This window comes from Spea bombifrons, chromosome 7 (assembly GCF_027358695.1).
Source record: "Spea bombifrons isolate aSpeBom1 chromosome 7, aSpeBom1.2.pri, whole genome shotgun sequence".
NCBI classification, from domain to species: Eukaryota; Metazoa; Chordata; class Amphibia; order Anura; family Pelobatidae; genus Spea; species Spea bombifrons.
Window position 1 is genome coordinate 9,252,697 of NC_071093.1, and position 27,786 is coordinate 9,280,482.

At 35.1% G+C, this 27,786-nt stretch overlaps 1 protein-coding gene across 1 annotated transcript in view; it reads right to left on the minus strand.

Annotated features, from left to right (window-relative positions):
- Positions 1-27,786, minus strand: part of KCNH7 (potassium voltage-gated channel subfamily H member 7) — a 112,975-nt gene that overhangs the window by 21,774 nt on the left and 63,415 nt on the right. Inside the window, exons 4-9 of the mRNA XM_053470469.1 lie at positions 22,057-22,485; positions 19,608-19,631; positions 14,512-14,726; positions 9,921-10,346; positions 5,706-6,105; positions 4,408-4,607 (exon numbers count right to left, since the gene is read on the minus strand). Coding sequence (XP_053326444.1) covers positions 4,408-4,607; positions 5,706-6,105; positions 9,921-10,346; positions 14,512-14,726; positions 19,608-19,631; positions 22,057-22,485 — 1,694 coding nt within the window. The remainder of the gene's footprint in view (positions 1-4,407; positions 4,608-5,705; positions 6,106-9,920; positions 10,347-14,511; positions 14,727-19,607; positions 19,632-22,056; positions 22,486-27,786) is intronic.

Below are 27,786 nucleotides of genomic sequence, written 5' to 3' on the forward strand. Positions count from 1 at the left end.
TTACATTTTCTTTTGTGTAGCCAAAAATATGCTTTTTACACTGGATTTAATTTCTGTGTCTTTGGTTTTATCTGTATTTGTAATGAAGTGGCATAACCACATAGACGGCAAGGCATGGGGGTGTCATGTTATCCATAGTGACATTTGGCCTGCCCCTGCTATACATTGCTATCAGTTCACCAGTTTGGCCTATATCACATGATATGTGGTGGCGTGGTACAAAACACAGCTTGGGTGCAACTCAATGAAACCACACCAAGCCAGGACACAGCTTAGTTGTTCAGTAGAAGTAAAATGTTGCTATAATTCTACACTTCAGTGGTATCAAAATCTACATGTAAAAAACATTTGCGCATGTGACCGCAGCCCACCCAGCAGCCATGTTTTGTATTTTTCATCTCTATGCTGGTTTATTAGGGTTATTTTAGATTATATTCAACTTCACTCATACATTTCCTAGCCAATTGGCTACCACAATGTACGGGTGAAAAGTTACCCCCTACAAAGTGAAACCTTGTCAATCTTGTTATAATATCAAATACTGGACAGAAAGTAATCTAAAACTGTACATCTTAATATAAATATGTTTCTAGTTAGGCAGTTACGTATGAATAAAAAAAAAAAAACAAGTTTGGATTTGTATTAGATGTTAATCTGGTGCAAAGTTTGAAAGTATTCTTATCACCACAGAAAACAACGGAATAATCCCACCACCAGGTTGCTATGGTGATTGGGCTACTTTTCAAACACTGCACCATTATTTTTAAATGAATAGCCCCCAGTTTTTTTAGGAACAGTCTACACCGCAATGTGTCGACACCACGTGGCAGTAATTTTATTTTCTGAATATTTTTGGAGGATACTATCTCTGTTAGTGCTAACCAAAAGACCCTGATAATCAAACCTTGTAAAAATAAGTATTTCCATGTTCCATGTAGCTAAATATGGTATTTCATGCATAGGGAAATATTGAAAGTTGCATGCAAATCACTGTTTAATGCACGATGGTTGGAATGCTGTTATATAGACATGCACTACATGATTTCACCAAAAATCATTGATTAAAAGGAATAATATTTTATATAATAATATATGACTTCTACACAATGTATGAAAGTATAATTATCATCCGTACTGTGGTGCATAGGCAAAGAATAAATGAAAAGTAAAATATTTTGGGGGTTGAAAATTCTTTGAATTGTAGGGTTTCCAATAAAGAGCATGTCTTCTTTTAAAATGTCGGCAACATTCCTTAGACAGGTATATACTAAAATGCTCCTTTATATGTATAAAATATTTTATATATATATATATATATATATATATATATATATATATATATATATATATATATATATTCTAGGCAATATTGTTTGAAAACAAGAAAGAAACCGACACATCCAAATTGTCAGATAAATACAAAATTAAAATGATTGATGGCAGATGACATTAATTTATTTTTCTGGGCTTTATAAATATAACCTGTACTCATGTAACTCTAGACTGAACCAATGTGTTGAATGGAAATCATAAAATATATTAAAAGCATCTCTGTAATTCTTGTGTTAAAACTATTGAAATAAGGGTAAATTGCCTGAAAGTTTGACTTTTTATTTTTTAATAAGCTAGAGCTCTTTCCAAATATTTTGGTGGACACACATTAGCAAAAGTATTCTCTACATATCTGCACCGCATTTATTTACTAAATCAATCACAAAATATTTTATCTAAATTTCAGATTTTCAATGAAATCATGCAATGAGAGAATCTGAAAAGCCTAGTATTAAAAAAAAAACAAAAAACTATTTTTAATATAGCATAAGGAAAAATTTGTTTAAAATACCTCCTGTTCTTACCCGCGGGTGTGGAGATTCCATGAATTAAGGTTTGAGGCAGGCACAAAAGAGATAAATTTGTCATAAGTACATTATAAAATCATATAATTAATAACAAAATAATCACACGTATCTACAGTGTATTAGCAAATGTAACATGCATGCTGGCCAATTAAATAAATAAAAAAAAAATATATATAATCTATATACCAATATATATATATATATATATATATATATATATATATATATATTTATATATATATATGTATGTAATTAAAGTTCTGTTTTGAAGGCAAAGGGGGATCACATCAAATATTTATTTGATTTACATTTTTGTTCTGTTTACTCACTTTTCGTTTTGTTAAATGAAAAAAATAAACTATTAACATTTTTGATTAACATACTGTTTTTGAAAGCATTCATACTTGACAGCATTTTCTTTCATACCTGCCTAAACTTTTACACAGTGCTGTATATATATACAGTATATTCATATATACTATATGACCAAATGTGGACACCCCTCCCAAATATTCAGTTTAGGTGTATAATATCAAGCCCATAGGCAGCCATCTCCATAGACAATCATTGGCAGTGTACAAAAGAGCTCAGTCTGTTCGTGAAATCTCTGCCCTGCTAAATCAACACAAGCACTGTGTGTCGGGAGCTTCATAAAATGGGTTTCCATGGCTGAGCAGCTGCACATACTATTCACTAAGATCACTATTCACAGGAGTGTAAAGCACACCTCCACAAGCCTCTGGAGCAGTGGAAACATGTTCTCTGGAGTGATGAATCCAGCTTCACTATCTAGAAGTCTGATGGGCGAATCTGTGTTTGGCAGATGTTTGGAGACATTTAGTGGAGAATAGATAAGAGTCTGGGGTTATTTTTCTGGGTTTGGACCCCTTTGTTCCAGTAAAGGGTAATGTTAATGCTACAGCATAAAAAGACATTTTGGACAAAGCTATGCTTCCAATTTTTTGGGAACAGTTTGGGGAAAGCCCTTTTATATTCCAGCGTACAAAGCAAGGACTTGTCTAGCTCGCAAAATAGCAAGGCTAACGTACGTTTAAATATCATTACCAGATTGGTATCCTTAGTTACAGAAATGTCCTTGCTGTTTTTGGAATTGTGAGTTAATCATTTTTTTTTGCCACTGTGTAAAAAAAAAAAGATGTCCGTAATCCAATAGAGGTAAGGCCACTGTGTGAACCAGATCCCAATGATCTCCAGATATGCAGTGTGGGGATATGTAGGCCCTAGGCCTTTGCTGGTGTCTCAACCCCATCGAACACCTTTGGGTTCAACTGGAATGGAGATTGCAAGCCAGGCCTTCTTGTCCAACATCAGTGCCTGACCTAACAAATGCTTTACTGGATAAATGTCCCACCAAAACTCTCCAAAATCTTGTGGAAAGCCTTCCCTGAAGAGTGGAAGTTGTTATATCTCCAAGGGGAGGGCAAATCCATATTAATGCCCATGGTTTTGGAATGGGATGTCCAACAGGTTCATATAGGTGTGATGGTCAGGTGTTCATATATTTTTGGTCATATAGTATACAGTTATTTAAATATATATATATATATATATATATATATATATATATATATATATATATATGATTTTTATATATAATCATCTGATTAGGTGGTTTTTTTTTTAAGACAATGACATGATGACATGTACAGGGTAGCACATTGTCCTAGATCTGCAAAGAATACAGCAGCGGAATGGTATTATAACCATCAAAGCTGAACTTTTATTGTGCTGTTGCTTCTACTGATTCAAAGCTCATGAGATTTATGACTTCAAAAAACAAGGTTGCTGCCCTTTGAAATAGTAGCAAGGAAAGATGATGTCCTGTTTCTGATGATTATATTATCGCTACAGTATCTATCTAGATTCCAGTTTGATGTATGACTTATCCAGACTCATGTATTATTTGGTACATTCTTTTCAATGACACTTCAAGGTTAAATCAGTATGAGAGAAAAAAAACAAAACAGAGAATGCATTTTAGCACATTGCAAGTTCCCAGTATATCTAAGGTTACCAGCACACAAAAACATATTGGCATCTACATATAAGGTTTGTGTAGCAAATTACCGTATTTCCCCATGTATAAGACACCCCTTTTTTAGAAAAATTTGGGGTCTAAAAATCGGGTGCGTCTTATACAGTGGTGGCATGATAGGAGTGCGATTGCTAACAGTTGCTAGCAGCTAACATCAATCACACTCATATCATGCCCAGGCAGCCAGTACAATAACTTTATGTAAAATATATATATATTTTTTTTTATTTCGGCCCCCCAAAATAGGGGTCTTATACAAGGGATTGTCTTATACTTGGGGAAATACGGTATATCCGTGTTCCATATTATTATTTATTATTACAATGTATTGATTTATAAAGAGCCACCATATACCACAGCACTAAAAAATTATTTAAAAGTTATTTTTCATATTTCTCTCACGTGCACATATGTTGTATGCTATTCTACCCTACTGTGTTTACACAAGACCCAATACTGTTGACTGTATGCATTAAAAAGTAGGTGTCATACCATATTCATGTCAATTCCGTTGGTGTAAGTCCACGCGTGTTGAAAATACTCTTCTAACCTCTGACGTAAAGGATTAGGAATTTGATGGAATCTTATGAATTCTTTCACTCTAAGCATTTGCATGTGGTACCGTGCAGTTCCTGAATATAATCTTTGGATTATTGCAGATACATTTCCAAAAATACTTGCATACATTAATGCTGGATTAAAAAAGAAAATAAAAAAAAAACACAGTAATCAATAGTTAACATTTTACGATTTTCATAAATGCATTTATTTGTCTAGATTAAACCAGTTTATGTCATGTAAAAAAAAATACAATCCTATCAGGTTATATCTGGGATTTATCGTTATTATATGACATTTTTTTTTCTAATTAATAGTATTTTTTTGTGATGCATATATGACACTCCCCTGATAGATCATACAAATGATCCCTCCGCTATGGTTTATCAATCATTGCGAGATGCTGCCGCTGACACCCAGACCTTGTAAGGCTCCCTGACCTAATTAGCACTTGGTTTAGAGGACTCGGTGGAGGAAATTATAGATCAACGTCTTTAGCTTAATATACAATTATCAAGGCTGGATACCATGGGAAGCACATGAAATACAACCAGAGACGAAGTATACAATACAAATTGTTTTCAGATCAACCATTTTTTAGGATGAACTAAAGAATTAACTGTGTTTATAATAATGACTAAGGTAACCGTTCAATTTGCTTCTAGAAGGTAATTCATCAAACGTTATTCATTGATTTAAAGGTAAATTAAGTCGAACATCGGGGAAAAATAATCGTTTATGAGCTTGCAAAGGAAGAGAAATCATTCAGTGACTAACTTCTGAATAACTTAGTAAGGCTGAGAAAAGATGAAGTGAAACCTTTTTTTAAAGATATTCCATATCCCAAGGATATCATCTCACCGTTGTAATAACGCATTCTCTAGCTCAGCCCGTCCTGCAGGAGAACCTACTAGAGTTGGCCTTTATTATTAAATAGTGAAATTAGGGAGTTGAAATGTTCAGCTTTCATAAAAAAAACCCTTAGATTATTGAATAAACCATCATTTCGGCAATCCATCTGTAATCTATAACTTAATTTAATGGACACTATGGAGCTAGGACTGTACTGATGGAAAAGGACTTTGGGTCATCACAATCACGTTCCTATCCAGTTGATCCAGAAACAAGTTTTCTCATAATGAACAAGTTATTAGTGTCGCGAAAAAGATTGAATGTATTAATTCATCTGCATAAAGAGCACATAAAACATAGAATGGCGATGATCTACTTACAGCCAATCAACATGACACAAATGGAGAAGATTTTTTCGGAGTTGGTGTTGGGGGATACATTTCCAAAACCAACGCTTGTGAGGCTGCTGAAGGTGAAGTAAAGTGCCGTGACATATTTGTCCTTGATGGAAGGTCCAGAACTGGGGTCACTGTAATTGTAAGGTTTCTTTATCTGATCTCCCAAGGCATCCAACCAGCTAATCTTATGAATTAAGTAAGGCCGTTCTACATTGCCAATCGCGTACCAAATGCAAGCGAGCCAGTGAGCGATTAGTGCGAAGATGCACATTAGCAGCATAAGAACAGCAGCACCATATTCTGAATATCGGTCCAACTTCCTTGCGACTCTTACAAGCCGTAGTAACCTTGCGGTCTTTAGGAGTCCAATAAGCGTGGTAGTCTGTAAAATAAATACATACAGTTATTACTGTATAACAGAAAAAGGAATTCTGCCCCTCCCCCCATTGTGGCAAGATTATGTATTTCTCATTTCACGGCAAATAAACCAGTATTTATTCATCATAAGACTCAACATTTTAAACATCTCCATAGAACTAAAAGGAATTGCAGGAAAAAATAAAAGAATGACAAAAATTTAACAGATGTCAATATTGAACCATTACTAGAAAAACACAAATATTAAATATTTGACATCCAACAAATACCCTTTTCTTTATTTTTTTGGTTACAAATGTTGCCTAATAAATCCACTATTTTTTTTTTTACACTCTTAGTCCCCCGAAGAACCTGTGTTAAATTATTCTTCACAGCTATAAAAAGCAAAACTGATGTTTTTAATCGACCAATTTCTAGGCAGAACAAAAAAAAGGATTTCCATTTTTTAATGATAGGGTAAACGCCGTAGTGTGCATATTTAGCACTAACATTTAGCTGACATTCTAGAACTCCTGCTGCTTTTGCATGTCCTAATTCACATCATGCTAGAGAATGAGGAAAGAGGGTAAGGGTCATGCGTGTATATTTTGTTCAAGCACTGGTTAAGGAGAAAAATGGGAAACAATGCAATTTACAAAAGCTGCAAGCGCAAGAAAGCAATTAATGGAACATTAACCTTTCAGGCATAAATTCAAGATGAGTTTTGAAAGTGAAGAACATATGTATCTATATGCTGTACACAGCAGTTTGTAAGGTTTTGGGCGACGATCGTTATAGAAGGCGGACTCGGCCTTTCCGGCCAAATAATAATGTTGGGAGCGGCCCTTCACAATTGGCTGGGTTATATTTCTTTCACCTCATTGCTACTCAGCTAGTCCAATAAGCATACTTTTGAATAACAGAACTTACAGCTTACATATCCTAAGAAGGATGAATTGTTTTGTTTTAACCATTCGTATAAGAGGTAATATAGATTTAATTAATAAGTTAATCTAAAGACTAAAAAATTTAATTTAAAAGTGAAAGTTTTTTTATTATTCATACATGTTGCATCCAAGGTGCCCATGCATGAACCTCCCCGGAATTAAATGGCAGAGTTTTCTGTCGGACTCCCAGCAGGGAAGAAGATGGCCGTTCCTAATCAAGACAGCAAATGTCATCCCAATTAGCCTTCTGATTAAATTGTTTTCCACCAGGAATAATCCCTGCTAATTTTACCTCCACACATCGATCTTTAACATGTTTCACAATTATATCAGTTCCCCAGCATCTACAATTATTCACTAATATCTAAACAGCTTCACCTTACAACATGACACAGGCTAATATTAAAATACAAGGTCGTTTCTATAGAAAGTACAACACCTTGTAAGAGACTACAAAACATGTAGACAGAGGGAAAGAAATTGTAACACAATGGACTCCATGATTTCCATGACCTTTTATTGCGCCATCGAATACAGACATTTTAGACTATCTTTGTCAACCTTGACAAGAAACAAGGACCCACAAGATGGAAGCATTTTTTGCTTATGTCAGGTTATTCACTAGAAGCATTTTGTTCATGTTGTGAAGATTGTCCCCGTGTCTACATTTTAGTTACTAGAATATTTCAGTTCTAACGATGAAGGAAGAGCCAATCTCACGGGAGTTGGCATCGAAGATACGAAGGAACAGTAATAACATTGTTGGATTCTTGTTCTGTTAGCTGTTTTTGGTAATCATAATATCTCATTAAAACGCCAGAAACAAGAATGCTATATAAATTATTGTATACCCTTTAAACAGATTTACGGCATACATCTCATCAGCATTCTACCACAGTGTTTCTATAATAACTATGGTGAAAATTCTGAATATTGTTGTAGTTAAAGATAGAACCACAGGGTTATTACATTAACCTTCACTTTACAGACCATCTCCTTACCATGACAGCTTGCTACTTGAGCGTAGCCATATACCCCACGGCCGCGCCACACCTGGTCTTGAGGCGGACACATAGTTGTAGACTAGTTCACTATTAAGAGGTCCTGCCTTATTGGTCACAGAAATATTTTATTTGGATCTACTCATTGGGTCGATGTTAGTCTCATTATTAGGCTATGCATTCTATTTATGTTCTAGTACAGCTTCACTGCTTACCTATTCTACTTTAGCGACCCCGCACAAACCCTTCCTTATTGGCTACAAATGTTTCTCATTCGCAACTGGGTCAATTTCATCTAGTTGAGACGGGCCCAATCTTGCCCCTCTTTCATCTTTAATCCCATTGACCCCCCCCCCATTACCCTCTTTCCTTCTCCATGCTCTAACTTTGTTTTTCCCTTCGTCTCTCCCTATGAAAGGAGACCCTGTTGGAAATTTAGATTATAGACCCAAAATCTTGTTATTCATTTTTGGACTGTTTGATGGTGAACCCAAGATGCCCTAATGTAAAATGTTATTTTAATGGTATATTTGTGTGATGTCATTAAGTATGTTTAAGATCTTAACTATGAAAATGTTCCAGGCAGGAAATATGGAAATCCCTTCAGCATTTTCCATAGGCAGAAAACATTATTATTATTTTTTAAAATTAAAATGGTTATTTTTCTATTGAATTTGCGTATTATTTCAAATTCTGAATGTTAAGCACAGCAGCTACAAAGTAAATCAAATACAAATTTGTCCTATAATTATACCCTGCCATACAGCCAGAAATCAACCCTCGAGACATATTCATTTCATGATTTACAACCAACCTTAAAATAATTATCGCTTTGCATAATCAGTTATAAGAACAGTTGCCTTTGGTCCAGCCTCAGGTTTCTTTAATCATTTTAGGAAACAGATCTACACATAATATTAATTTAGTTTCCATTAATAAACAGATATCCATTTTTTTTTTATTAACAGAGCTTCGGGAATTACATCTTTTTTTTTCTAGTAGCTTGCTCTATTGGCATTTTGTGATGCTTCATTCAGCAAAACGGTTACGATCCAGCAAACAGTGTAATTTGTATCGTTAACATAAATTCTTCACCAGTTAAGCATTGTACAATTTGAGAACATGAGATGATCTCAGAGTGCAAATTGTAGAAGAATCTGAGGTTTGTGGAGCCTGCTTGGAAATAGTTTGACTACAGTAGCTTTTCACACCTGGTACTATCAGTTCACCTTCACCACTCTGACCCAGATAACTGTTAAGCAACAGTATTCATGCCGTCAGAAAACAAAGCCCATCTTTTTTACAGAAATGACTTCGATTCTGTATTTTTTTCTTTACAATCTACATAAAGTGCAACCCAGTAGAATGCAGGGATCATAAACTGACAAACGTAAGTCAATTGCTTAATCAAGATGCTTAGTACATGATGCTTACTGTTATAAGTTTATTAACAGATCCTCTTCTATGAGTTTATACAGCCAGGTAACGCCTGTAACGGAGTCATTTTTAACACTAACAATTCCGCCTCCAAAATAAAATCATTTATTACATCTGTTATCCATTATCCTTGGCTGATGATAAAGGAACATGAAAAATTATATTTATAACGGCAGAACTTGGTCCATTCTGTAGCAATGTTAGTAAATGTAAAGCTACACACATCTTATTAAAAAAAAACAATATAGCTCTTTGGACCAGAACTTTAATATTGTATTTTCTTGTGTATAAATTAATAAATTAATATTCTTTTACAAGCAAATAAAAGTGGGAACTGGTATCAACTTAATGATAATAACGTTTTGATAAAAGACACAAAATTAAATATGGAATCCTACAAGGAACTGGAAAAATAAAATGTAAAAATAATAAATAATACCTGGAAAAGCACCCACCTCGTCTGAGCCAGATCCAAAAATAAGAAGATCAAAGGGTATTGCTGCGACCATGTCAATCAGGAACCAGCCTTTAAAGTAGTGAATTGCGATCCTCGCAGGATCGCTGACGACTTCTTCATTCTGATTTACGTAAGTGGTTCGGAAGTTTATGAGAATATCGATAAGAAACATAATATCTACAATTAAGTCAACAACATTCAGGGGGTTGCAGGAATATCCACATTCGCGTCTTTTCTCTTCTTCTCTGTCATTGAGTAAAAAGGCAGCTGAGTAAGGGGTGAAGATGGCCGTATAAATAACAAGTAACAAAATTAACCAGTCCCATACTGCTTTAAAAGGGCTATAGTGCAATATAGTAAACTTGTTGATACGAGGTGCCTGGAGTTTGTATTCTGGTAAGACATCAGCTCCCAGGGACAGAACCTGTGAATAGATAACAGACGCTAGTTATGAGAAGCAAAACCAATACAATATGCCTTATTGGAACAAGTAAGGGGTGAGGGAACAGGCAGAGCTATCTTTTACAGCTAAAATTTCCACCCAACCCACACCAAACAAGGCCTAATTCATCCACCATATATGCTTCTATATCTCAACCAATCAAAAGAACTCGAATGGAGCTTTAAAGATAACCAAGTGAGACAGACATTTGACATCAAAATGATTAAAAGTTTCAGTACCAAAGACACTGGACGAAATATTGGATTCCCTTCACATTAAAAAACTTTACAGAAGATTTTCTACATTTGATTCAAGTTCACCCTTGTAACTAGACAAATTTAACCCATAACTAAATATTTTGTTGTTCTATGCTCATGTGCAATTATTTTATTTAATATGCCATTAATCTATTGCCCTCTCATTCATTCTCCACGATCTTCTCCCAGTGACCTAATTAATTTCCAACTAACCCAGATTTTTTTCCTCCACAAAGACTCATCTACGTAGGTTTTCTGTATTGCTTTTGATATAATAAAAGTTGACACCATTGAAAGTTGTCCCTAAAAACTAAATGCTAGTCGAGAAACGGTATGGCCACAAACCACACTGGAATACCACTGGACTAACAAAGTTCTTAACAATTTACCGTTGTGACTTTTTTAACTGGTTTGACTGGTTGAGGTGTTGATTTATGAGACAGGACATAAGGTAATATTTTCATTAATTAGCTTGTTTAATTATTCTTTACTGTGTGAAAAGTTATCATTATATTGAGCTTTCCATTAATGGCTGGCCTTTCCCTTGTGGTTCCAATATCATTTAATGCATACGTTCTTTGAATTTTTATTAAAACTATCTCAAATATATATACAATGGGGCGTGTGGATGTAGAAAGGCTAGGACCCTAATGATCTTTTTTCTTGATATCAGCACCTACAGGGGATTGCTGAGTTTATTGGTCAATGCAGCTACAAACCCAACCATAGTTATTTATGTTATTACATAAAGTAATGGCATATTTTATATACATAACACAACCTGATGGAAGTCGGAACTGGCCGAATACTGCTTTTGATTGAAAAGTTGGCTCTTGGCAGGCTGGTTTCTTTAAGATGTAATAGTATTGTTTTGTGAAGGCTCATTATATAGTCTTTTCAGACTATAAAAGTCAAATATTTGTATTTTTTTTTAGCACAATAAACTTTTAAAAAGTTCTAGATATTGATAAGTGAACAAACCTCTAATTAACCAAATCTTGCATCCCATTCGAACATGAAGGTATCTTGCAAAAATATATATTTGATGTTATATATAGAACATTTAAGAATATCAAGAGTAACATTACACTAAAGGTTCTACTAAGCAAATCGCCGTCTTCTAGGAAATTTAGTACAAAAATCTTTCATTGAAATGTGTCAGCTGCTAGTGACAATATGCTAATTAGAATCCATATTTAATTCATTAACATGACAACTTTAATGAGAACTTTCTACATTTGTTGAATTAATTGTCGTGTTTAAAGAACTGTCACATTCGGAGCCCAGAAGAAAATGAAAGAGCATGTTTGCATGGAACTGTGAAATTCATTTGAGACACAATTCAGCCGCACATCCACAGTCTTCCATCAATCATATTTGCCCTGGATGGAAGGAAAAGTTATTCTCTGATACGTGTCTCTGGTTTTAGGAATTAGCATCGAAAGACTCAGTATAATAAGTCATTTCATTAGTCACTCAGGTGTATTGTTATTCACAAACCGCACTACACTTTGTCCACCGAGCAGATGTCATTTTTAATGATTTGGGACACTGTGTGACAGACGTTAGCTCACTAAAACTCACAGAAGTGCTTAGTGCATAAAGCTGTCAGTCACCGTCATGTTTCACTCTGTGAATGTTGGCAATACGAGAGCATTTGAAGAACTTTGATTGACAATGCTGATTTCCAAGATGATTCACGTCAACCGAGGTTTCTACATTTCTGTGCTGGTCAGACCATGAGAAATCATGGGTTTTCCCATTTTTTATTATGTAATGTGAGTATTATTTGTACAGATAGTATAATACAGGGATATCTAACTAAAACCTAACAATTTAAACATGTATGGGGAAAGACCAAAGACTGATTAAGGTCTGAATCTCTACATCAGGAAAACTGGGTAGACCAGATGGACCAAATGGTTCCATTCACCAAAGGGTACATTCTATCCCCTTATGCCAAATCTGGTCCTCTTATGCCAAATCTGGTCCTCTTATGCTAAATCTGGTCCTAGGTCTACCAGCTAGTGCTAACTACTCAAAAAATGTTTTTTTTCATTAAATTTCTTATCAGTTTTTTCTTAAATAAGACAATTTCGTAAATGAGCAAAAAGTTTGAAAATAAAATATAAATATTGTAATTCATGAAAATGGCAATGGGCCACATTAATGTACAAAGATATATGGATAATGTATTTTCTAAAAAGTAATTTTCAGAATTTAAAGAAAGTATTCATTGTGGGTGAATGGAATTGCTCTACATTCTATTTCTAGAAAATGATTACATTGCTTTCCCATGGCTGCCTCAATCTTAATTGTTATTTTATGCTGATATACGTTAATGTCGTAGGATGTTACATACAGTAAAGACTGCCACCTAGCACTAGAATTGATATTCTGTGTCTATATTAACTATAGAGTTTAATACTTGTAGTGACATAAACCAATTCAGCCACTGAAATAAAGTTTAAGGTTTGCCCAAGAGTAACAAAATTCAGAGCTTTCTCCTTCATTTGTTCCTTGTTTTTGGACATTCGTGTGAACTAACGAAATTGACAAATGTGCCTAATAATCCGAATGCACAAGTCTAATAGAAAATATGTTGCTATATATAAACACTTTTACTGGTTTTAATGAACGTTTACTAGTTAAATATATACATATACAACTTACTACTAAATGGCAGATCTTAGAGGTGACTATACCCATAAGGTTATAATTAAAAGATAATTGTACCTATTACAATTATACTCATCCATATGTAGCTTAATGATGGAAGAATGAGAACACCCTTTCTGTTTGGTACAATATTTCAGCACGATTGTATCTACTGTCTCACACGCTGCTATCGCTTCTTCCTACTGAGCTCTTACTGACCTTGAGTATCCCTGTTTTTGGGCAGGAAAGATCATCAACTACAACTCAAGCTGAGTTTGTATGTCAGATTCAGAATAATTACACACAAGGGGTTTACGCTTTGTTTTATCACACATTGCCTTCTGCAAAACCGCCTTGTCTCGTTAACATTCATCCCTCGCTACTTTATACTTCCTACAATGGATTACATCCTTAAATATGTTTGTAGTTTACAATGTACTACTCGTTTCCACTTATCTGGAACATGGGTGTGTTGGCTAAGTTGTCTCTCGTGTGTATTTTATATAAGTTATGTATCCAATTTCTGGACAGGGTCTGCAGAAGTAGGTGCACTGCTCAAGGTGACCCTGACCGGTTTATCAGGGAATGCATCTGCATCTTGTCCGAATGTAAGGGAAGCCCTGGCATCACATGTTTGCCCTTCGGATGAACTGAAGGATTTGCCCTCAGTCAGTTAAGAAACGGTTCTCTTGGATCTCACTGTCTGTTTTTGGATGAGCACTTTGGACATTTTTATATGAGTTTTTTTGAGATACAAAAGGTAATATTCATATTTCCCATCAAGAGGTTATTTTATCATTTCTACATCAGAGAATTTATATATAAAAGAATTGTGAACTTTGCATTTGAAGTATTGGGCAATATGACTGGTGACAGAAACAATATATGTTTGCTGACGGAAACAAATTTTATTTATCACAAACCAAGTAATTAAGGTCAAACACACATTTCATGTGCATCTGTGAGAAGCGGTTGCCTTTCTTATAATCGGCAATGTATCCACAACACAACCAAAGTATATTACTACAAGACTAAAAAAAGAACCAATATTTTGATTTAAAAAAATACACAAAAAGTGATGTAGATATAAGATATGTAATAAAAACACCCCAAGGTAATGCAGTCATCTTGCCACCCACTTATATTAGATTTGGTACAAGAACTTAGTCCTCGCTTCCAATAATAATGCCAAATGTTTTCCAACCTCCCAAGGGCCCTCTGATCAGGCTTACCTGTGTAACTTTTTCTGTAACGTTGTGGGTTCTTTCCTTAACTTTGGGTGCTATAATGGTTTTCTCGGAAGATGGTGGGGATGAGGCCTTTTTTTCATTTTTTATGTCTGTAAAGTTTAAGGTAAGTTGGGGGATTTTGTTGATGGTGCTGTATTTGTTCAGGTTTGAATCAGATGTTGAGCCGAGCAGGCTGGATTTGATATGATTAAAAGGGCCTGAAAGCAGTTAAAGAAATATGTGATTAATGCAGGAAAGAGAAAAAAATAGTAAGATTATAAACACTGAATGAGAATGGTAACGTAAACAGCTGTCGGCCATGACAGCTCCCATTGCCTCCAGCCAGCCTCTGGATGGGTGATAACAATAGTGCCGGATGTGCCACATGGTTGGGAAAAATGACACAAAGAACACACACTTCTGGATAAATAAACATTCTACAACTAGGGTTTGTCAAATGTAAATTATGGTTAAAGCATTTATCAACATGTATGTTATCATGGGTGGCCCAAGAGTTCACAGGAAAAAAGGGGACGGCTATAGGGATGAAATGCTTCTACCATAGTGAAATATCTTCATGAGGAGTCATACTTGTCACCTCCACCAACTGAGGTGGGCCTTTACACCAATGGGAGCCCTAATCAACTAATTATTCTTTTCAAATAACTTGCAACTTCTGTATAATTAACATATATGTCGTAGGGCATCCTACAATCCAATGGGGTGCCAGACCCAAGGACATTACTACTGCTTACCAGGTCAACACCGGAAGGGGGAAATGTGCCTATGCACTTCTATGGTTAATCCGTGGTGTGCCAGCTCATTGAATGCGTTATGTGAAGGGCCGTGTTCAGATATTAAGCACAGGTTGTACTGAACAGCAAGTGTGGGATGCAATCAATAACTGTCTGCGGCGAGATGTGCTTCGCAATTTCAGAGTGAAACAACGCTTTGTTCTTCTAAGGAAGACTAAACTCAACATCTTAAAACTAATCTCTCATCGATGGAACGTGCTGCTTTTAGAACATACTTAGTATATTAAACAGATATGGTTAAACGTCATCGAACCCGGACCCTCTGCACCTACCACTCTCTATATCCTTTCAGGAATTAAGGGGCCATTTTGTTGCGTTGTGATTCAGCTGAGGGCAATCCTAATGTTTATAGGATGCATTCGACCTGTCCTTATAGGAATTCGACGGGAGCAGCTATTTTCACTTCCCTTTCCCATGAGCTGCATGAATTTTACTCCCCATTTAGTTATTCCTCCCTTTTTTGTAAAGCTACTGCTCCACTTTGTTGGTGACTGCTCCTTTGCTTCTAAATACCTTCAAAATATCATTATTTGAAAGAGAAGAGAAGCCACAAGCTAGCAACTAGTAATTTAATCAAATAACTTGAATATGCTAAACATTGTCAATGTGCCATTTCACTTTGTGGGTTTAAATATATTTAAGAAATGAAACCATTAAAAATAAGTAATTAATTTATTTTGTTAATTTTATTTTTTGGTCAAGGTTTCTTTGTTTTCCAAGTTTTAAATTATAACATAGCAATGGAAAATGTGTGTGATGTTATGGTGGATGCTGGTAATGTGCCTTATAAGAGGCCCTAAAAGATTAACCCCACTGGTGTAGGGCTATTTTAACCGAGGACATCCCACAAGGCAATGATGTTTTATATTGTTTGCTACAAAACATTATTTGTTTAAGATGAGTCCCAAGTGAAATGGGAAATAGGGACATTGGAAGTTGGATGGGATTACTATCCAGTGACTTCATCTTTTTGGGTGTATTTATTCATTCTTAAGTAAATCTTTTTAAGTAAGAAAAGTGGCTGTGTTTTGAACACCTGCATTGTACAGGTGTTTAAACACTTCATTAGAATTTGTCCTCTTAAGGCAAATATTACCTTCCTCTGGTTTATGCAAATTGTTGATCTGTTTTGCATAACATTCAAGGCTGTAAATGAATGAATGTGAAATCTCTGGGAGGATTATTTGTAAAAAAAAAATGAAATTTGGAACAAGGTTTCACTTTCTTATTTGCATATCACAAAAAAACATTGTGTCCAGTTGGTTTTGGTAGACCATCAGAGGTTTGAGTGCATATATTACCATAACATATTACCTAGCAAACATTTTAGTTTGGATAGAAATGTAGATATCTTATTATTAAGCGATCGATAACTAGGGTATTTCCAATTAAATCCGGAAATTAATTAAATACGTCTCGCATAACACTGAAAGGTGCTCTTTCAGCTTGGGTGTCTCATAAAACATCACCAGATCAGTGCCGCATCATGTAAAGAGACGTAAAATAAATATATCTGCCTTATTTCTTATTCTCAATGCCCCTTGTCGCTTACAAACTAAATTAAAAAGTTTCTTGATGTACTAGAGATGCTTAGAAACAGAGTGTCTCCATTCTTCCGAAGTCATCTCCTCTGTATTACATCACAGCAGTCTGACCTCCTACAGCCGCTCTCATTTAGAGCAGAGCAGTGCAGAGGGAACAAATTAAGGTTGTGAACAAGAAATTATTATTAAACAGGAATCCGTTTAGCACATATACAACGGTGTTGGGAAAAATGTCTAGGTGGAATAGCACCTTTAAATTATTAAAGTATGGAGGGCAACATCACTTCTTATATATATATATATATATATATATATATATATATATATATATATATATGGGTTTTCTCAGTAATTTCTTGTTTGTATGAAAGAAAAAAACCGAGGGTAAATATGATATAAAAAGGTCCATTTTTAGATCAAGGATTAACATATAATCACTGCCATCTTGTTCAATCAGTAATATTATTGTTTCAGAAATATAAAGCTTTTAGCTAAATTAATAAAAGTTCTTTCTTCCTTTGAATCGACATTACGATTGTAAAATGTGACTAAAAATAATAGTAGCAATGATAAGGGTAAGCAAACATGAAATGTGTAAAATAGAAATAAGAAAACCATGTGAATTAAAGAGCCTCAAACTATCTATAAAGTATACGGTTTACAGTGTTAGCCGTTTAAAGTAAAGGAGCAAAGCTGGTAAAGATGATTATTAATAGAATTATAATAGATTGCAAGCTTTTCAGACTGCTGTCTGAAGAAGAGACCTAGATAGTCTTGAAAGCTTGCAATTTACTATACCCCTGTTAGCCAGTAAAGGCATCATTTTACCAAACTATGTATAAGAAAGCCTAGATGACCATGTCCCCTTTACGTCAATGATGTATGTTTTTGTTGGGTTGGTATATGTGAGCTGATATCATTTTAACCCCTTGAGGACAATGGACGGTCCCAAAACCCATTGAAAACAATGCATTTTGAGCCCGTACATGTACAGGCTTTGTCATTAAGGGGTTAAATGACTTCACAGCCAATATTTAGTCAGCCCACCTTTATTTAGTAATAATTAATCAGTGTTCCCCAAACCAAACAGGTATGTAAGCATTGTGGGATTTGTGGTTCTCTTAAGCGTCTGTATTTGCTCCCATTTATTGAAGAATATGCTGAGGAGTGTAAAAGGCAATAAATCCACAGCCGCTATGTATAGCGTCTGTAAATTATTATTTTGGACCATAGATTTAGCGATGCATTAAACTTAATGTATAATGTTCCCTACCCATTATATACAAAATGAAATTATTTGTTTTTTTCTGTATCATTATATATTGGAGATGTATGGGGCTCTACAAAACTTAAGCTGCTTTTAAAAGTATATTTGTTTGGAAAAAAATAACAAAAATAAAATAACGCTGAAATGTAGCTTGAAATGTTTTCTGTGGATAATAACAGCCTTTGATATCACGGAAGTTAAAGGGATGATTGACATCATAAAACATTCAACTAGGAGATTAGTAACTTCATGAGAACAGGAAACAAATACCCACAATGGTTAGTAAGCATACAATGTATCACTGCATTATAATCATACACAGCATGCACACCAGCAATTTCACAAAGAAACGCCACTGAGAAGCTTTTGCCACAGGCTCTAATTCACAACAGCACTGTAAAAAAATCTAATTCTTGTAAAGGAACTTTATTTTAGTAACAGTTTAAAAAAGAGATTAGTAAATAAAGTGAGATTTCGCAATTTGATGTCGATTGGGTTTCAATAATTAGATCAATTCACATTTATGATCTATTTAACCCCAATGCTTCTGATATGTTCCAATTGTGCAATGTGTCAAAATAAAACCTGGTGGTCACTGCCCGACATCGCTCCATATGAACCACTCTAGCGGCCGATCAGGCGCTGTAACGTTCAGCAACCAGCTGGATATGCCTGGCCGTATACTATGTGAGCATAAAGGTGTCATATCCAGCCCATGCTTACATCATTAGGTGACCGACGTCCTTCAAGTGCCATTGCTGCCCTTTTTTATCCCCAGTTTGGCCATGGTGGGGTATACGCACCAATTCTCCAGATTAGTAGACACTAAACTGTTTTGGCAACCCTAAATTCTTTGTTCCCCAATTATTTTAAAGGTGATTGAACTCTTAAGTTCAGCTCTTGTATAATGTAACTCAAAAATAGAAATAGTTAATGCTTTTCAATTAGACTCAGTCTAGTGAGGGTCCCATCACCTTCCCCTTGCAAGAAGGACAAATCTCCTCTTACTTCTAGGAGACTACAGGTCACGGGGTTTCAGAGCTGTTATCCAAAGCTTCAAATAAACTATTTATTTTTTGTGATAACATAAAGAACATCAATAATCACTCTATTTTATAGATCGTCTCATAATCCCATCTTTGTTAAACGTCCCAAACATCCGTAGATGGTCCCAAATTTAGATCCATCATCCCGTAAATCTGCTGTTTTATTTTGTGTTTTAAAAAGGCTTAGCTGGCAAAGAGTAACAGATAATTCTCCAAAAAAGACATATATCATTTTCTTCCAAAATTTAAAGTAGTATTTTTTGCCTGATACTTTATTTTCTGGAACATAAGACAAAAAAATTTGGAAACATTTCTTTTTTCTGCTATTTTACATTGAAAACTTGGCATATGGCAAACGATTTCAGTGGGAATTGTGATACAGAATAGGCATGCAGGCATATCTTAATGCTAATGTAAGAAAGCATACCCCCTGACATCCAGGAATGAGAAACTATTTTTAAGGAGACAAAAGAGGAGTAAATAAAGAAAGGTGCCAATTTAGTTATTTCAATTTATGTCTTTGGTACCAGAGGGGCTAGAAGTGTATTACAAAGTGATACTTTGGCAGCAAAAGAATATCTTACTACCTGCAAGCCTGTAATGAATAAAAAAGTCAGTTTGTACATCTAATTTACTTCAATTCACTTTCAGAATAACAGTTTTCTGCATTTTCACCAACAGCTTTGCAGACGAAGCACATTAAAGCTCTGGTATATTAGACAACAGAATTTTGGATGGGTGGCGAGGATTTGCCACGCATCCAAAAAAAGACAAATACTGGCTCGTTAATGCACCAAGTTATCATAGGGTCAGCATAAGCAACACGTTCTTTATGTCATGCAACAGGCAAATTTGCATGCCAAGCGTTATGGCATCTGAAAATCTTTGTCAATCATACGTTACCTTTTATATCTCGACCATTGTCTGATATTAAGAAACACAACAAAAAAAAATACAAGAGAGAAGAACATATACAAAAATCAAAAAAGCTAATATTACATACAAAAGGAAACAATTAAGGTATTAACTTGATATGTGCTTTGTACCTAATCCCATTGGGCGTTTACACTAATACACAAAATGAACATTATGATATATATATATATATATCATGTACACATGGGGGCTGCCATCTTAACCTTGTGTTCTTATGATTTTTGAACCTTTTTTGGGGAAGACACAGGATAAGTGGGCAAGAGGTTTTGGTAGACTGATGTATTTTTGTGACTTGTTTATCCACATATAACAACCAGAGTATTTAGAATAACAAGCATTCCATATAATGGATCCTTTTTTTCTAAATTTATATAATCTCCTTTGGTAAATTGGTTTTGGACAGTGCACACTATTTGTCTGCTGTTTTTATATGGGACAATTTGGCCGGAAGCAACCCTTCTGCTCCTAGATGAAAGTTGTTTTTGTATAGGGTTATATAGTTTTAAAATAGTAAGAAAGTACTGAAACTGTAAAATATGTTAACATTTTAGAAATGCTGATTAAATTTGAAAAGGCCAGCAAAATGTATCCTTTAATGTTAACATTTCATTTGAACTCTAGATTTTAATTTAATTGCTTAACAGCTAGCGTGTAAATGTTAAAACAATATAAAAAATAAAATTCATACAGAATATAACATTTTTATTTTTTTTAAAAAAATCAATATCTAAAAATATCTTCTTTGCTATTTACTTGTTGGTAATTTTCCATACTTAAAATATGAAACTACTTTTTTTTAACCAAGGTTATTTTGACTCCTCATGCTCTACATATTTAGCCTCTTCCAAATGTATTCACTTATGAAGTTTAGTTTAGTCAGAGTCTTTTAACTTTTTTAACTCTGTAAATAATTAATTATATTCTACATGCCTATGCTACACAGGTGTGCTAACATCCTTAACAGTGTAACACAGTAACAAACATTTGTGGGTCTATTCACCCAGCTGAGCGGTTAGTTGAGTTAAAGGTTAGTTTGACTGGTCAGACTCGACTCCAGTCACATTCCATTACATGCTAAAACCTGTACATTTACAAATCCAGGAGTTGTTTGTAAAATCATGAAATGTTACATTTTGCACGTTTCAGGTGAGGGCATGTAGGTATGCCTTTCCTCCATTGAATTAAAATAACCACTGTGCTGGAATCTGGCAATTTTAGCCAATTTACAAGCACTCACACCTGTCTGTGTTTACTTTCAGAGAATCACCCGTGCATGTGAAGTTAAGTATATTGTTCTATCCTTCTCTTATTGATTTTTTTCCATAATGTAGAGTAAGACCGGTGGCTATGGGTCAGGTGTGATTAAGTAAATATTTTTAGGTCTTATATATAACCACATGCCACTATAAACTCACTTTACCTATTTAGTTGTTGAACATAGCAGAGCAGGTATCCCAGTTCATTTAAAGAAGGAAATTATTGTTTGAAAATATACATTGTGCATTTATCTCCTGTATTCCATTTTCTTCAGGTGTCATATTTGGTCACGTGCTAATAAGAGCTCTCGTAATCTAATAATGGAACTCTTAGCTTTGGATCTCTGTGGCTGGACCAAGAAACATGAAAATGGCCCATGCCTTTAGTGTCTGTGGTATCATGTCAGAGGTCATTCCCTGCGCCAATCTGACTTATCGCTTGATATCACCAAAATTATTTGAAATTCTATAGATCATGTTTATAGAGTTGCTAAACCACAGAGCCAGACGGGATGTTAGAGATTTTCCAAAGATCACCCAGAGTGTTGTATTACCAATACATCTGCCATGAGAAAATCTGTCCTTTTAATTTGAAAAGCAAATCAGCATTGTCTACAATGAAATAGTATTAAAATGTAAGGAAATAGTTCTTGATATTTTGTACTGAATTAGGTGAGACCTTACCTTCACTTGCATGACGATCTCTAAATACGCTCTTGGGGTGGATGCTAAATCCTTCGATATCGTGGACCGATGATGCTCTTCTCATGCTACAAACACTTTCCTTTGACCTTGCATGAGATAAGTGTGTGCTTGCATGCAACATGTCTGGAAAGAGTTGGTCCCATTGCCTTTTGGGTGAAGAGTGGTCTAGAGGTCCTGTTATATTAACTAAAGGTGAACATTTATTAGAGTCAATTAGCGCCTTTGTGTCATCGGCTTCAGAAGGACTGCAGCTTTCTTTTGTTGGTGACTTAAAGTGCTTCATGGCCATAGAGTCATCACTGTGCTTTGATGAATCAACCACAATGGCATCAGGGTCCTCCTGTGGCAATGACTGCTTTCTATAGCTCAAAAGTCTCAGGGATGGTAAACGGAACCCAAACAATTTTCCTGCAAGCATAAACAGGACAAAAGAAAACACTGAAATGTGTTCGTCATAGACATCAGGAATATGTGTGGCACATAGTCCTCAAAGAAAGAATAGTCACCTTTACAGATGATATTACCAAAGAGACTAAATTGTAAAGTTAGATCCAAAGATTTAATCTTATTTTATGGCCGATAATATACACAATGTACCATTTTTGACAAGTAACTTAATTGTGATTATTTTACATATCCCATTAACATTATTGGATTGAAATATTTTTGAACACATTGTTCTCATTCATTTCTCACACCTTAAGAGAAAAGAGCCAGCAGGCAAACAATTAAATCAATTTAGCCAAGGTCAAGCTAAAGGATGCATAATTTCTTCTGAAACCCAATGTAAAATGTTAGACATATTCTAATTATCTCTCTTACCAGTGTAATAGAGTATATGTGCAATTATTGGGTAATGTATAGACTACAGTGTGGGTGTTAAGTAGTGAAAGTGGAGGAATTAGCAGAGGTATTCCAATGTTTGCATGCCAACTGTACCACGTTTACAGTTTACACGATAACCACTTGGCATACACTGTGTATTTATTTTCGCAGACCACACATAAGACTAGCTCGATAATATATTTGGTTTAAAATGAAGTTGTTTGGAACATGAAACTCTCCCTTTCCAAGAACATCAATTTTTGGATGGCTTATAGGCTAGTCTGTTATGGTCTGATCAAAGGTGATGGGTGGAATGATTTGGACATAATATGTGTTCCTAACACTATAATTTAAAACACTTTTGTCTTTATAGTTTATTTTTTTAATCATTCTCAGCCATTTTTTTTCTTTTATCCAAGGCAAGGCAAATTCTCTGGGTCTTTTCATTTTCAGGGCTTCAAAGGGAAGACATTGTTGCTTTGGTTGTAGCGAAACATATTAGTTGTGTTTAACTACACTGTATGGAATACCAAAATACAGCTGCCTAGCAAAAATAATTTTTACATTACTTAATAAATATAAATATTTATATTTAATTTTAAATCATGGATGTTGAGATTATTTTTGCTGGGGACACTTAACTGTCATATGACCAAAAAAAATAGACAGCAATAGGCTGTTGCCATAAAAACTGAAAACGCTTCTTAAAAGTCTTAAAAGGTGTTTCGATGTGATAAAAACCTAAAAGGAATGAATGAAGTGATTGGTATGCTAAGGTGTAAATACAAATGCTTAGCATACTAGAGAGTGTAATTAATGTGAAACAGCACTTTTAGTACCTTAATAATTCAATAAAATAAAAAAGTTTAAACAATTCATTATACCCTTCACTTTATTCTCAGATATTCTGTATAGATTTGCATGTCTTCAGGAAGTACATGCATAATTAAGGCCTTCTGAATTTTATTAAGTAATTAATAATGCCCTTCTCTTTAGCCTCGCTTTTTCAGCATAAATATGCCGCCTTGGTGAAGTTCAACTATAATTAAGACCCCATGAGCATTTTATTAAGCTTTGAGTGAAGGCAAAGGGATTATAGAAGGTTCCTGAAGATCCTCCTACACTGATCAGCCATAACATTATGACCACCTGCCTAATATTGCGTAGGTTTCCCTTTTGCCGTCAAAACAGCCCTGACCCATCGAGGCATAGACTCTACTAGACCTCTGAAGGTATGCTGTGGTATTTGCCACCAAGATGTTCGAAGCAGATCCTTTAAGTCCTGTAAGTTGCGAGGTGGGGCCTCCATGGTTGCATCATGGTGCCATGTGTTCTCCAGGTAAGCGACGCACCCAGCCATCCACGTGATGTAATAGAAAATGTTATTTATTAAACCAGGCCACTTTCTCCCATTGCTCCATGGTCCAGTTTTTATGCTCACGTGCCTATTGTAGGCGCTTTCGTCAAGGGCCCACTCCCAGCTTAATCAGTTTACTCAGCATTGACTAAATCTGTACAAATTCTTTTGAAGATACATGCTATCTATTTAATGCCCTGAGAAATGTCTCAGACCGTATCCCCAAGTGCAGGAAGTATATGTGATCCGAAATGTTACTGTGGAAGAACTGATCTTGATGGACCATACTTTTTCTAGATACCGGTTCAACACGAGGACTCAGTATGGACTCATCTCACAAGCATAGCTCTGGGAAAACTTGTGAGATTCAGTTTTAAACTAATCATATATATGTGTGATAAGTAACATGCTATGTTAGTACTGTTGAAATGTCCATGGTGTGAACATTTAAATTATAGATCTTTTGTCTAAATACAGTTGGCAAATGCTGGATATGACCAGGGATAGCAGCCAACTCAATATGGCTGTTAAATTACTACAGACATTTTGATTGTAGTGTGTTATTTCCTCGAGGTAATCATTTTATCAAGGAAAATATAAACAGATAATATATATAAAGATATATAAACATAGTTTAATTTTGAGAGGTCCATGGTTCATAACGAAGCAGCAAAATGTCTGATGTTCCTGGAGTGCAATAGCAGACTGGGCATTGTTATACTGTCCTATAAACATTTATGCAGATACGTACAATAAGCTTTTCCAAACTCTCTTCTCTGCAAAGGAGTTAATGTCTGTATGGTATCCATCTATTTGTACATGTCTGTTTAGTTTTGTTTTTTAACAAAAAGGTGTACCTTCAATGAATTATTAGCAAAGGGACCTTGTTGAACTGTCCTTGTCTTCCAAGCTAAAAAAACCTAGCAGTACAGACTTTACATGACCCTACTTCTGTTGATAAACCATAGGAAATTATTCATATTCAATGATATGATTTCGTGAGAGTAAAAAAAGACACTCCAGTGTCCCATACAGTCTCACCAATGAAGGGTACTACTTTGTAAGTCACATGCATTCTTTAACCTGTAGGGAAAAAGTTATAACTTTTAGGAGAAGCTGCAGCACACTGTCACTTTTTTATACCATTTTGGCTGCCTGATGCATTAGACCCTTTCCTTAGACCCCCCTGGACCTTTCATACAAGCCAGTGCTGGAGTTATTCAGCCGAACACATTTCCCGCACACCTAGGAGATGGAAGGCAATATGGGGATATTCTGCGGACTCCCTCTATGCATTTGCAATGGGGAGAAGCCTATAATTTAAAGAGGAAACTCAGCTATCATAGGCATTGAAGTGAATAATATACTGTAGTTGGGCTGCCCCTTGAATACTTGGCATAAAACAGTATTACCAGAGATAATTAGGAGACCTTTTTGCATTATTCTTGATATATTTACACATAAATATATATTTTGTTGGTATTACACCCTCTACTGCCAGTGTAATTCATCTCTATAATATCCATAATATTCTAGATTTCCACAATAAATCATTCTTGTTATCAGTTTCGTGCAGCATATTTGTAAAGATTAAGAATTGATTTTCTACCAAACCGAACTCAACGCATTAATAAAAATCATTGCATACACTGAAGTGAATTATTTTCTGCGGAAGTGCCACTTGACTGGTTTTTCCTCTGATTTACAATAACATGATATTCATGAGAATTAATAGCACCAGTAGAATCATAGACATAAATTATAAATTGATCTAGTTTCTAGTGCATATCCATTTTTTCAATCTATACCAATTTACATAGAAATTACTAGGAATAGTGAATTCTAAGACCTTGTTCAGACCGTCCCTACCTTGCCTGCCTAAAAATAGATAGCACTAGTAACGTGGTGATATTACGATCATAAGTTCTGGTGAGGCCTATTATCCCTAACTCTAGTATTGAACAACTTTACTACAAGCAGAACAAAAAATAACAAACAACACGCATTTCACTGACTACTTGCCGTAGCTGTTTTTTTTTTCCCCTTTTCCCCTTTATCTCTAATTCCTCTTTTTTTGTGTAGTATTAAAAGTCACACTTCATTGTAGTGGTGTACTTATATTTATCTAACAGTGGATTTAATTCAAACTCTTAAGACATTGAGTGTGAGACCTTCTTCTTCTCCTGCACACATACAGCAGCATTTAGCTGCCATATTCTTTCTCTTTCAAGCTGTTCTACTCATAAATTATTTGGAGAGAAGTCATTTGTCGTTCTCCAAGAATCTCCTTTGTATGTCACAGTGGGAAATGCAGAGATGAGAGAATGAATGGAAACAAACTTAAGGAAAACCCGGCAAAATGCCTTGAAAAAACAGCGTTAGAAATATGTTCTAATGTTATGTTGCAGCATTATGCTTTTAATTTAGTTTCTAGATATTAGGTTGAAGTTTACTCCCAACTTTTTAGCACTTCTGCATAGTATTTATACAAAGACCCACAAAAAAAGTGTTTTCACACATAAGTACATGCTCAGTGACCTGATACTCATCATCATTCCCATTACTCTAAAGATGCTAATACCAGCTACATAAAGGAGCCCTATCTAGTGACTAAGAATGAAATGAGTAATTTGTTTCACTCAAACCCATTAAAAAATGGCATGATTGTCCTTTTAAATAAACATTTTTTTAAATACAACATTTAATAAATAGTGTTGCCTGAATGAGAGTCTCACATTTTATATCTGTTTTATTGTAAGAGACTTATTTAATACTACACTATTACTGCACGAAGTAATGTTCACGGTGAGCTTTTGGTCATGGGAGTAGCAGAGCTACCTGTTAGTTACGATATTGATCATCTCAGTGATCAATTCAGTGTTCTACAGTCTATTTACAGAAGCATCTTCGAGCTTTAAAATAGATGTGTGTATGTTGTTAGCTCAGCCTGCACATTGACTATAACAAAATGTGCCAAGAAAATAAATATAACCAATGTTATAAATATAACCAATGTTGTAAGGTGTGCAATCCAGTATGGGAACAACTAAAATGCAAAAGATAATTGTCATAAGGCAACATTTTATTAATATATGGACTACCCACCATAGACAGAATACTGTATACAACTAACCAAATCCTAGGCTATTACAGAGCTGTCTGTGGTGCTGGTACTTTATCAACCATTTTCGCAAGAAAACACCACCAAATCTAAACTCCATTTTCAGTGGCTGGTTGTATTTCAAATACCCATGAGGCTTTACAAATGTTAGTTTATTTAAGGGCTAGATAAAAGTATTTGGGAGCCAGCTTTATTTTTTTTATTTTTTTTTAATAACTAGGCAGGTAAGTTACCATAGAGGTTAATGTAGAATACTGTGTAAATGTAGACACCACTAGTAAAATCTGGCTACCTGGCTCCTTTGTATTCCAGACTACGCAGCTTCTTTTACCATCCCTATAATCTGAATAGACTCAAAGATATTAAATCACCTATTAGTTTTGGGACACTGTGATGCCACTAAGTA